At 52.2% G+C, this 12,287-nt stretch overlaps 1 protein-coding gene and 1 non-coding gene across 10 annotated transcripts in view; both read left to right on the forward strand.

Moving 5' to 3' along the window:
- Positions 1-11,792, forward strand: part of ZNF710 (zinc finger protein 710) — an 80,947-nt gene extending 69,155 nt beyond the window's left edge. For all 9 annotated transcript variants that reach the window (XM_077940331.1, XM_077940335.1, XM_028851321.2 and 6 more), the window contains 3 exons: positions 3,345-3,536; positions 4,371-4,545; positions 9,264-11,792. In XM_077940331.1, the coding sequence (XP_077796457.1) occupies positions 3,345-3,536; positions 4,371-4,545; positions 9,264-9,433 (537 nt within the window). In that variant the 3' untranslated portion in view covers positions 9,434-11,792. The remainder of the gene's footprint in view (positions 1-3,344; positions 3,537-4,370; positions 4,546-9,263) is intronic.
- Positions 6,685-6,747, forward strand: LOC114679827 (U7 small nuclear RNA). Its single transcript, XR_003731920.1, has one exon. It is a non-coding gene; the product is annotated as a U7 small nuclear RNA (small nuclear RNA).
- Positions 11,793-12,287: the final 495 nt, after the last annotated feature.

A 12,287-nucleotide genomic window follows, 5' to 3' on the forward strand; every position in this document is an offset into this window, starting at 1 on the left:
ATATGTGACCCTGTCTCTCACAGTAGACACTACAGGGAGTCGGGGAGCTGTTAACACCCGGCCAGGCCTAGAAACCAGCAATTTGTAGATTTCATTGCAGAGGCTCCTCCAGTCAACTGGTAGTAGCTGCCTAAAATGTGATGTCAAGAAGGAGTCTAGCCAGGCATGGTGCTGCACACCTGTAGTCCCAGCTACTCAGGAGGCTGGGGTGGGAGGTTTGCTCAAACCTGGGAGTTTGAGGCTATGATTGCTCCTATTAATAGCCACTGCTCTCTAGCCTGGACAACATAGCAAGACTTTAAAAGAAAAAAAAAGAAGGATTCTGGGCCGAATGCAATGGCTCATACCTGTAATCCCAACACTTTGGGAGGCTGAGGCAGGAGAATCACTTGAGCCCGGTAGTTTGAGACCAGCCTGGCCAACATAGTGAAACCCTGGCTCTACTAAAAATATTTTTTAAAAAATAGCTGGGTGTGGTGGTGTGCACCTGTAGTCCCAGCTACTAGGGAGGCTGAGGCACAATAATTGCTTGAACCCAGGAGGCAGAGATTCCAGTGAGTTGAGATTGTACCCCTGTGCTCCAGCCCAGGTGACACAGTGAGACTCTATTCAAAAAAAAAATAGTAATAATAAATAAATAAATTAGCCAGGCATGGTGGCGCACACCTGTGGTCCAGCTATACATGAGACTGAAGCAGGAGGATCGCTTGAGTCCAGGAGGTCAAGGCTGCAGTGAGCTGTGATTGTACCACTGCACTCCAGCCTGGGCAACAGCAAGGCTGTCTCCAAAAAGAGAAAAGGACTCTGAAACTGAATCTAGGCCTGGCAATAAAACCTTATGATTGATTGTTAATGTCTACAAGGAGTGATTGTGCAGGGTGACAGCACATGTGCTATACATTTGCCATCTTTCTCCTCTACTAGGGGACTTAAAAATCTCAAGTCTAGGGCCTGGCGCAGTGGCTCACGCCTTTAATCTCAGCACTTTAGGAGGCCGAGGTGGGCAGATCACAAAGTCGGGAGTTGGAGGCCAGCCTGGCCAACATGGCAAAACCCCATCTCTACTAAAAATACAAAAATTAGCCAGGCGTGGTGGTGGGCGCTTGTAGTCCCAGCTACACGGGAGGCTGAGGCAGGACAATTGCTTGAACCCAGGGGGCAGAGGTTGCAAGGAGCCAAGATCATGCCACTGCACTCTAGCCTGGGCAACAAAAGCAAGACTGTCTCAAAAAAAAAAAAAAAAAAAAATCCCAAGTCCATAGAGTGTTAATACTGTGAAGAAAAGCTGAAAGCAAAATCCAAAGGCTAATAAAACTGAAAATGTCCCTATTATCAGCCTAAATTTGTACAATGTGCACATCATGTGTTTTATAAAATAAACTCCTGAATGGCAGGGCCCCCTGGTGGTCATACACATCTGCAGTGTGTCAAGAGGGTATACAACACAAGTCCCTGCTGCTAAGAGACATAGACACGGGAACTGTTAAGTTATAATACAAAGTTTTATACCAAACAAGCAGTTAAGACAGCAGCTGTGCCGGGCGCGGTGGCTCACGCCTGTAATCCCAGCACTTTGGGAGGCCGAGGCGGGCGGATCACAAGGTCAGGAGATCGAGACCACGGTGAAACCCCGTCTCTACTAAAAATACAAAAAATTAGCCGGGCGCGGTTGTGGGCGCCTGTAGTCCCAGCTACTCGGGAGGCTGAGGCAGGAGAATGGCGTGAACCCGGGAGGCGGAGCTTGCAGTGAGCCGAGATCGCGCCACTGCACTCCAGCCTGGGCGACAGAGCGAGACTCCGTCTCAAAAAAAAAAAAAAAAAAAAAAAAAAAAAGACAGCAGCTGTGACCACAGACACATGTCCCATTGGGTTCCTACTAAATTACTTACTCATCAAAAAGAAAAACACTCCCATAAATTTTTATTTATTTATTTTTACTTTTTTTTTTTTTTTTTGAGACAGACTTACTCTGTCACCCAAGCTGGAGTGCAGTGGCGTGGTCTCGGCTCACTGCAACCTCTGCCTCCTGGGTTTAAGCAATTCTTCTGTCTCAGCCTCCTCAGACGCTGGGATTACAGGTGTATACTACACTCGGCTAATTTTTGTATTTTTAGTAGAGATGGGGTTTTTACCATGTTGGCCAGCCTGGTCTCGAACTCCTGACCTTGTGATCTGCCCGCCTCAGCCTCCCAAAGTGCTAGGATTACAGGCATGAGCCACCATACTTGGCCTTTTTCAAATTTTAGAGATGGGGTCTTGCCGTGTTATCCACACTGGTCTTGAATTCCTGGCCTCAGGTGATCCTCTTGCCTCAGCCTCCCAAAATGCTGGGATTATAGGTGTGAGCTACCGTGCCCAGCCCAGCTCCCAGCTTTTATCCTAACTTTCCTTCATGGATAATAAATTGGACCCCTTTGCACACAACACCCTGTCCTGCTCTGGGAGTGACCTCCAAACCATAGAAAAGCATGTTCACAGTCCAAACCAGTGGGTTTTCCCCTGGAATCCATGTCTGCTGGGGGTGAATAGCCCAAAGTCCATCAATGATAAGAATCATCTGGGGGCCCTGTTGAGAATAAAAATTCCTGGGCCCATCCCAGGCCCCACAAATTAGACCCTCCAGGGAGCGGCCTGTAAGGCTGTATGTTGGACAGAACTACAGGTGGCTGTTATCACCATGGAAGTTACGAAAACACTTTCAAGAGGTCAGTGGATAGGCTCTAGGAGTTTAAGACCCTTTGAAATTCTACACAGACCTAAGTGCCATTTTTGGGGGGTGTCCATAGCTTCAATCATATTATCAAAAGGGTCTGTGAACCAAAAAGGCCACCAAGAGACAGCACGGAAGATAAAAACACATACACATGTCCTTGATCTGATGAAACAGTCCACAGACAGCAGGCAGACCCCGTGTCTTCTTGACCACAGGCCCCTGCCACCTAGTGTGGTACTGGCTTGGGGCAGGTGCCCGGTAAATGGTTGTTGAATGAATGAATGAATGAATGAATGAATGAGCACGCATTTGCCTTAGTGCACTAGTACAGACCTTATGTACACATCCACCCTGGGGGCAGGAGACAGCAGGTATCTGAATCGTTACAGTAAGGCACAGCCTGTTTCTGTCTATTACTGAAAGGCTTCCTGGAGTAAGTGGCCCTGCCCCAACATTCTTTGGTGGTTTTAAACAAGTGTTACCTATTTTGGAATACCCTCAAAAAGAGACATTTCCCAGAAACTGTGCCTTTGTGATGCTATGGCCCTGCACCTACCCGGCTCCCCACCGAGGGTCACTGCCAGAGGGTGTGGCCATTGGGTGGCCCTGACCATCACCCCCCACCCCACAGGGCGTGAAGGAGTTCAAGTGCGAGGTGTGTGGCCGGGAGTTCACCCTACAGGCAAACATGAAGCGGCACATGCTGATCCACACCAGCGTCCGGCCCTACCAGTGCCACATCTGCTTCAAGACCTTTGTGCAGAAGCAGACCCTCAAGACCCACATGATTGTACACTCGCCCGTGAAGCCATTCAAATGCAAGGTACCAGGCCGTCAGGCCCCAGGGCTGGGACCTCCCCAAGGGTGGCCTGGAATCAGCATGCCTGCAGCAGCTGTGGCCCACCAAGCGCTGGCCTGGCCAGTGTGGGCAAGAGGAGCCCCGGCTGGGTGAAACTTAGCCTGGGCTTTGGGGGTTGGGAGGGCAGGTGAGGATTCAGATCCTGAAAGCTGCTGAAGTTGGGTTTTTATGAGAGCTGGGGAGGGGGTGAAGGTCATGGCGCAGCCACAGAGAAAGGACCCCATCCTGGGGGCTTAGTGCTGCTAGAGATCCAAGCCCTGGGTTTCTGATAACTCTAGCTCAGAGAAAGTGGGGCAGACCCACAGGAGCAGTGACCCGCAATGGATGGCTTGTGTCCCTGTCTCTCGGGTGTCTGGGGTCACATGGAAAAGCATAAAGAGAGAACTGTCCATAAAGAACAGGATTCTGGGCTGGGCATGGTGGCGCATGCCTGTAATCTCAGCATTTTGGGAGGCTGAGGTGGGTGGATCATTCGAGGTACGGAGTTCGAGACCAGCCTGGCCAACGTAGTGAATCCCCTTCTCTACTAAAAATACAAAAAATTAGCTGGGCATGGTGGCACATGCCTGTAAAACCAGCTACTCAGGAGGCTAAGGCAGGAGAATCACTTGAACCCAGGAGGCAGAAGTTGCAGTGAGCCAAGATCACGCCACTGCAACAGTGAGAGTCTGTCTCAAAAAAAAAAAAAAAAAAAAAAAAAGAATAGGATTCCGGCCTGGCCATAGAGGTGGGAGTGGGCTGGGGTCCAGGGAAAGCAGGTTCCCCACAGGCTCAGGACACCGGGTTGATGTGTTCTAGGTGTGCGGGAAGTCCTTCAACCGCATGTACAACCTGCTGGGTCACATGCACCTGCACGCGGGCAGCAAGCCCTTCAAGTGCCCCTACTGCTCCAGCAAGTTTAATCTCAAGGGCAACCTGAGCCGGCACATGAAGGTCAAGCATGGCGTCATGGACATCGGCCTGGACAGCCAAGGTGGGTGGGCCGAGCGCAATGGACAGAGCAGGAATGATACCAACATGGCACACTCAGGAGCCTCCTGCCCAGTTAGAGGAGTGGGGAGGCTGGCCAAGGCTGAGACTTCATTGGGATGGGCTCAGGTCTGGAGAGGGGGGGACCCTGGAGGGCCATGATGACAATAACGATGGGATATTTATGTCTTCTTCAAAGGACTTAAATGAGCTCACGTAAACAATATAATAAAAATCATAACTAACATTTATTGAGTGCTAACTGTGTGCCAGGCCTTTATTAACTCGTGATCCTCAGAGCGAGGTTGGCTCTGTTATTATCGTCATTTTACAGATGCAGAAACTGAAGAACAGTAAAGTTAGGTAGCTCATGCAAGATGACAACACAGCAGGAGGTGACAGACACTTTATTTCGTTACCGCAAGATAATATTTCAAATAAGTGGATGGGAAAGAAAGTTAAAAAGGGGAAAAAATGGCAGCTGGAAAGATAAGGGAGAGCCAGGTGAGGTCCCAACTCCCAAGTACACCATGGGAGGTCCTAGGGAAGGGACATGCAGAGGGGAGATCTGAGCTTCCCAGCAACCAAGGCAAAAAAGTGTCAATCAGTCACACTCTTCACAAGTGCCTGCCACAAACGATAAGCCACGTACTCATGAAAGGGCCAGACGGGCCTGACGTTAAGATCTGGGAGAAATTTTGGGAGAGGACCCTACACCTCAGCAGTTCATAGAAGTTTCAGAGGCTGTCAGAAAACATGCCAAGTATTAGCGGTAGCCTTTCCCTCCAGCAGTGGTCAGTACTAAAGGCATTTCTGTTGGGTGACAGCAAAGCTATTAGCCTCTCTGGCCTCATGGTGGGGAGGGACTGCTGTGGAGACTCCACAGGAAGGAGGGAGCCGACAGTACCACAGGGAGGCTCCTTCTACAGTTTGGAGCTATTTCTGGTGCTCTGGCTGGGCATGATGGCTCACACCTATAATCCTGGCACTTTAGGAGGCCGAGGCAGCAGGATCACTTAAGGCCAGGAGTCTGATACCAAACCCGGCAACATAATGAGACCTGGTCTCTACAAAACTATTTTAAAATTAGCTGGGTGGGGTGGCGTGTGCCTGTAGTCTCAGCTACTTGGGAGTCTAAGGCAGGAAGATCACTTGAGCCCGGGAGTTCAAGGCTGCAGTGAACTGTGATCGGACCACGGCACTCCAGCCTGGGTGACAAAGCAAGACCCTATCGCCAAAAAATAATAATAATAAATTCTGGTGTGCCTCTGAGTCACACCAGCTGGGAACATGCCTTGGCAGTAACCAGGTGAGCTGATTTGACACGTGGGATTATTTACTGGAACGCAGTCAGGCACGCAGGGGACAGCTGCAGTAGCCTTAACTCTGGTTTTGGAGCAGCTAACCAGTGAATGACCTGGGTTTTCTGGCAGAAACAGGTATCTCAGTTATTTTGTTTTGTTTTTCAGTTGTCTATTAAGGTTGCTTCTAGTAGATGAGAATGAAACCCCGTCGGCTGCTCTTGGTAGCTCCTTGCTACTCAAAATGTGGTAGGAGGATGAGCAGCGTCGGCCCCACCTGGAATCTTGCTGGCCTCTCAGCTCCACCCACACCTGCTGAATCAGACTCTGCACTTCAAAAAGATCTCTGGGCCATATGTTGCACAGTCAAGCTTGAGACACACTGGACCAGACTAGTGCCTCAGAGTCTCCTGGAGGGCTTGTTGAAACAAAGTGCTGGCCCCACCCCTAGAGTTTCTGATTCAGTAGGTCTGGGGTGGGGTGTGAGACACTGCCTTTCCCACAAGTTCCCAGTTCTTAGCAAAAGGGCCGCTGGTTCAGGGACCTCACATTGAGAACCTTTGATCCAGACTCCAGAGGGCTGGCTGGCAAATCAGCTGCATGTTGGGAGTCACCTGAGGAATGTTTTAAATGCTGATGCCTGACTTTGGACCTGAGGTTCAAATGTAAGTGATCTGGAATGTGGCCTGGGATCAGGATTTTTGTAAAGCACTTTGGGTGATTCCATGTGCAGTAGATTTTGACAGCTGTGTTCCCGTGGGTCTGTCCTGTTGCGAACCCACCAGAAGGAAGCAGAGCAGACCGTGCCCTTTTGGAAATAACTGGGACCATGAAGAGACTGTCAGTGTTACAGCTCTTTTAGAATTTGTTAGGCTGGGTGTACTGGCTCACGCCTGTAATCCCAACACTTTGGGAGGCCAAGGTGGGCAGATCACCTGAGGTTGGGAGTTCGAGACCAGCCTGGCTAACATGATGAAACCCCGTCTCTACCAAAAATACAAAAATTAGCTGGGTATGTTGGCGCATGCCTGTAATCCCAGCTACTCAGGAGGCTGAGGTAGGAGAATTGCTTGAACCTGGGAGGCGGAGGTTGCAGTGAGCTGAGATTGTGCCACTGCACTCCAGCCTGGATGACAGAGCAAGACTTTGACTCAAAAAAAAAAAAAAAAGAATTTGTTTAGCAGGTTTTCCAGTTTTTACCAAAAACCCCGCCCCCTGTAAACAAGATTTTTTAAAAAGACAATCCCTGTACACCTTGTTCCTAGGGGTGGTGAAGGTACAACCTCTTTCTATATGAGCTCAGTCACCAGGGATGCTTAGAATTGCTCTATTCCCTGGCTGTACCAGATGACAGAATGAAGCGATTGGCCCTGGAACGACTGGCCTCCAGGTCCCCACCTCCCACATACAGCCTTGGTCTGGGAAGCCCAGGCTTGATGCGTATGCAGAAGGCAGGCAGCATACATTCTAGACAGAACAATCTCGTTAACTATGGGGCTGTCATTTCGGGAGGTGGATCAATGTCCTTATAAAAAATGCTACAGACTATTCTCTGGGGCCCACAGGACAGGACCAATAGACTTGATAAACAAAATAGGGATGGCGTACAGAGACCCACAGGTAGAAATTTTCCCGAGGTGCTTTATTTAGCTTGTTTTTAAAACCAGCTATGTAACATAAGGGTGTGGCACTAGGACCGAGGGAAGAAACAGCCCAAATCTATAAGATATGGGACAGGTGACCTTGTTTTGTAAAGTCCGGCAGACTCACAGTGCGTTAGATGCTACAGGCACACATAACAGATGCCCAGTCAGACTGGCCTAAACAATAAGGAAATTAAGAAATGGCTCAAGGCCAGGTGTGGTAGCACACACCTATCATCCCAGCTACTTGGAAGGCTGAGTTGGGAGGATTGCTTTGAGGTGAGGCTGCAGTGAGCTGTGATTGCACCACCGCACTCCAGCCTTGGCAAAAGAGCAAGACCTTGTCAAAAGTAGAAAGAAAAGAAATGTCTCAAAGTCTAGGCCCTCTTCAGAGCTGGCTGATTCAGTTCGCCAACAGTGACAGCAGGGTGAGGCTTCCTCTGTCCACAGCATTAGCTGCAAATATCCTCATGGTCACAAGATGGCTGCCAGTGGCCGTCAGGGTGTGTGCTTCCTTGTTCACATCCAGTGGAAGAGTAACAGCCTGCTCCCCTTAGCTCTCTGACATCAATGAGAAGGTGCTAAGAACTTACTAGCAGGCCTTTCCTCATGACCTACTCAACAGGATTGGGTCACATGCCTATTCCTGAACCACTAATTGGCAAGGGATGGGATTACCCTTAGACCAGTGGTTCTCAACTGAGCATGAGTATGTCTTCCAGGTGACATTTGGCCGTGTTTGGAGACATTTATGGTTGTCACAACTGGGGTGATGCTACTGGCATCTCATGGGTAGAGGCCAGGGATGCTGTTAAACATCCTACAATGCATAGGACAGCCCCACAACAAAAGAATTATGGCCCTAAGTGCCAAGGCTGACAAAGCCTGCCTTAGACCTGCTAGGGCTGCCCCCAGCCTGGGGTCTGTTTCCCCCACACACACATCTCAGCAGACAGGGCCAGATGTACTTTGGGGGCCAGCCACAGCCCCTGCCAGCCTCCCAGTTCCCCCAGATCGTACCCTGGGCTTCCCCTGTAAGAGCTTTATAATTACAAAATTCCAAGGGGCCTCTTCAGAGTTTTTGCCTGACATATTCTTTATGAACCTACTCTGAGTGTTTGTCTGTCCCTTGGAGAGCCAGGCCCAAGGATACCAATGGCTAGAACCGATAGAAAAGCACAGATGCTGGCAGGAGGCCAAAGGAGGAACAGCACCCTCCAGCATTTTGAGGCAGAGCAGCACAGTGGCTCAGAACAACAGCATGTGCTGGGTGACCTTTGGCAAGTTGATTCACCTCTCTAAACCTCAGCCTGTTGAGCTGCTAAATGGGGTTGTTGTGACTGTTGGATGAGGCGAGGCCTGTGAAGTGGCTGGCATGCAGCAGGTGCTAATAAGTGTTGCAAAGGTGATGTGCAGGCAGCTTCCCATGGCCAACGAGAAACATTGCAGAGAAGGAATAAGTAGGGCTTAGTGACTGACGGGTCAATAGAGGAATGACCCAAAGAAGACTTCAAGGCCAGGCCTGCAGTTCTCACAAGGGCCCTCACCGATAGCACCCACTCCCCCACACTCAGCTTTACGGCCTAGGTCTGGTGACCCAGCTAGAAGCCACAGGACCCTGAGGCGTCCGAGGGTGGGAAGGCTGAGAGGCAGCTGAGGCTCCTGGAGGCTGTGACTGGGAAACCCTCTCTTTAGAAAGGCCATCAGCTTCCTGCATGGGGGTGACTGGCTCCTCCCATGAGACAGTAGCCAGGTCTGACTGTGCCCCTCTCTTACAGACCCCATGATGGAGCTGACAGGCACTGACCCTTCTGAGCTCGATGGCCAGCAGGAGATGGAAGACTTTGAGGAGAACGCCTACAGCTATGCGAGCGTGGACAGCAGCGCCGAGGCCAGTGTCCTCACTGAACAGGCCATGAAAGAGATGGCCTACTACAATGTGCTATAGCACAAGCTGGGCCACCCCCAACGGGGACCAGGGGGGCCAGGGAATGGGGGTGAGACCCATGGGCTGCAGGCTGCACCTCCTGCAGCCAAGAAACAAGCTACTGCCCCACTGTTCTGAGCCCTCCCTCCCCAAGTCATTTGCACCACTAGGGACCTTTAGACCAAATGGAGACTGTACTACTGGCCCCGGCTGTGAGCCAGCACAGGCCCAGGCATCCCAGCAAGGGAAGGAGAACACGAGGCCCAGATCTGAGTCTCCCTGGCCTGCTTCCATGGGGGGTGGGAGAAGTGGGGCCACTGGGGACAGGTCACAAGGGCACAGGCCCTCGGGGTCTCTCCAGGCCCAACAGAGCTCTTCAGGGGTCCTGACACTGGAAGAAGAGACCACTTGAGCCATGTTTTTTTCACGGCCAACTCCTGCCTCTAAAGATGTCTGAGCTCCCTTCTGGCCAGTACTGCCCACCCCTCCCTTGTCCAGGCCCCCTTTCCTGCCCTGTCGACAGACTGCCAGGCAGGGCACTCTGCCTTCTACCTCCCGGGGTCTCCCACGTGCTCTTCAAGCCAGGCATGCACGTGGCCCTGGCCCTGGCCTGCAGGACAGCTGGGGGGAGCCCAGCCCCCAGAAGACCCCTGTCCTATATCCCTTCCTGGAAGCGGGTGTCCCTAAAGTGGATTGCAACACGTCATCCACTTCGGCCCTAGCTGGAACGCCTCACCAGGGGGCCCCCACCAGGAACAAAGCCGGGACAGGCCCTGCGTCGGGCACACACTAACAAAAACCAGAAGCATGGGGCAGAGCAGGGCGGGGTGAGGGCACCACGGGGGACCAAGAAGGGTTGTCCTTGGGGAAGGCCCAGGACCACCTGCGGGGGAGGGGGACCGCAGTCATTTCTTATTCCTCAGTGTCCACCTTGCGACGGGGATAACAAGTCAGCAGCTCCCCGGAAAGAGCAACGTATTTAAAAAAGGAAAGTGAAGCCCACAGAGGGAAATCAAGGGTTTTTTTGAGCAAAGGGGGTCTTCTGAAGGTAACTTATTTTTTTCTTTCCAACTGTGTGTCACCTATGACCTTTTCTGATGGAGATGCATTTTCTTTTTCCAAGCATAAGCTTCCTCGTGTGCTGTGCGTGCTTCCTTCCTACCCACCCACCCCGAGCAGCCTGGCCGGGCAGGACCGGGGCTCCATGGGGACTGTCACACTGGCCCTGGAGGTGCAGCCGCTGGCAGCAGCCTCAGCAGGCTGGGGTGGGAGGCAGGAGAAAGCAGAGCTGGAAAGCCCTCCACCCCTGCCTGGCTCGTGCAGTTGCTGATTTGCTCCATCCCATGTCCCATCCTCGGCTGTCAGGGCTGCTGACTCTGCTCAGCCAAGAGCTAGCTCTCTCGCTCGCCTGCTGTCTTCCCCTCTGTTCCCACGCCAGCTCCTGCCCCTGGAACCAGAGACGACAGGCCCAGGGCAGTGAAATATCACATTCAGGAACTCTAGGGCACCCGGACCCCCACCCACTTGCCTCCTGAGGCCTCAGTGGGGAGTGGCAAGCAGGAGTCGTCCTCAAAGGCACAGATGAAGCCACTAACTTCAGCCTAGAAACCCGGAGAGGGGAACAGCCTCGGGTGGGAGGAACCAATCTGCAGCGCAGCCACCCCCAAGGCTGGATCCTTAAGTGAAGGACCAAGCCAGGCCTCAGGGTGACTGTGATCAGGACTGAGGATGGACAAGGTGGCCCAAGTGTGGCTCCCAGACCCCAAGGCCCCACAACCTCCCAGGTGCCCGCCATGACCCTCAGGTGGCAGTGACCCCGTCACTGCACAAGACATTTTCTCCTGCTGAGCAGAAGGCATCATCCCCTGCAACTACCTCTTCCTACAACGTCTTTCTCCCCTGGTACCAAAAAGAACCCTGTACCTCCTCCTCCTCCTCCCACCTGCCAGTGCAGTGGCCTTGGTCTTGGAAACTGAAGGGAGAAGGTCTGGCCCCCGGGGTGGGGCTCTCCTTTCCCTCCCCCAGCCCCACTGTCAGCACTGGCCCTCTGTGAGGTTCGATACTTGAACGCCCCCTGCCCTGTGCCTTGGACCTGGGCAAAGCTAGGAGGAGGAAACAGCACAACTCACAGTTTGAGCTGGGGGGTGGTCTCGGCAAGGCTCCTGTCTGCACCCCTCCCTACACTTCTCAAAAGAGGTGCACAGCCTCTCGGGTGACTTGGAAACTCCTGGACGAATTCCATTCTAACTTATTTTGACATGTATACAAACCAACTGTTTAGAGATTCCACTTGTGCAAAGCCCTACTGTGTTTTTATGTTCCTGTTTAAAAGAGAAGTTTACTTAGCAATAATTATAAATAAATGAATATTCTTTAGTGAGGTGACTGCAAATGCTTCTTTCCCCAGCTCTTGGGGACCTGGCCCTCACCCCTAGTAGGAACTCTCAGCAAAACTTCCCAGCCCCACACAGCAGGGCTGCACTCTCCAGGGGCGGCCCAGGGGAGGCTGAGACCATCCTCTGCACTGGAATGGCCACCTGCAGGGCCAGGTGCCTGAGTCAAAAGAGTCAAGCCGGCCAAGGCCCCTGCATTCCCAGCACTTGCAGAGAAAAGCTGCTTCCCCTCCCTACCCACCCACATGGCTTCAGGAAAGAAGCCAGCTCCCGATGCCAGGCTGGGCTTCAGAGGCTGCATTCAGCAGAGCTGCCAGCCCTGTGCTGATGACAGGCAAGAAGACGCAGGAAACCTTGAGCTTCTTCCCAGGGGGTGGGCCTGCTGGAGCCAGCAGTCCACATTTCTTCTTACAGCCCTGAGAGTTTCAGGGCATTATTCAGGAAGAGGAAGCGGGGGGTCACCAGTGTGGGTGGAGGGCTAG

This window comes from Macaca mulatta, chromosome 7, assembly GCF_049350105.2.
Source record: "Macaca mulatta isolate MMU2019108-1 chromosome 7, T2T-MMU8v2.0, whole genome shotgun sequence".
Classification (NCBI taxonomy): Eukaryota; Metazoa; Chordata; class Mammalia; order Primates; family Cercopithecidae; genus Macaca; species Macaca mulatta.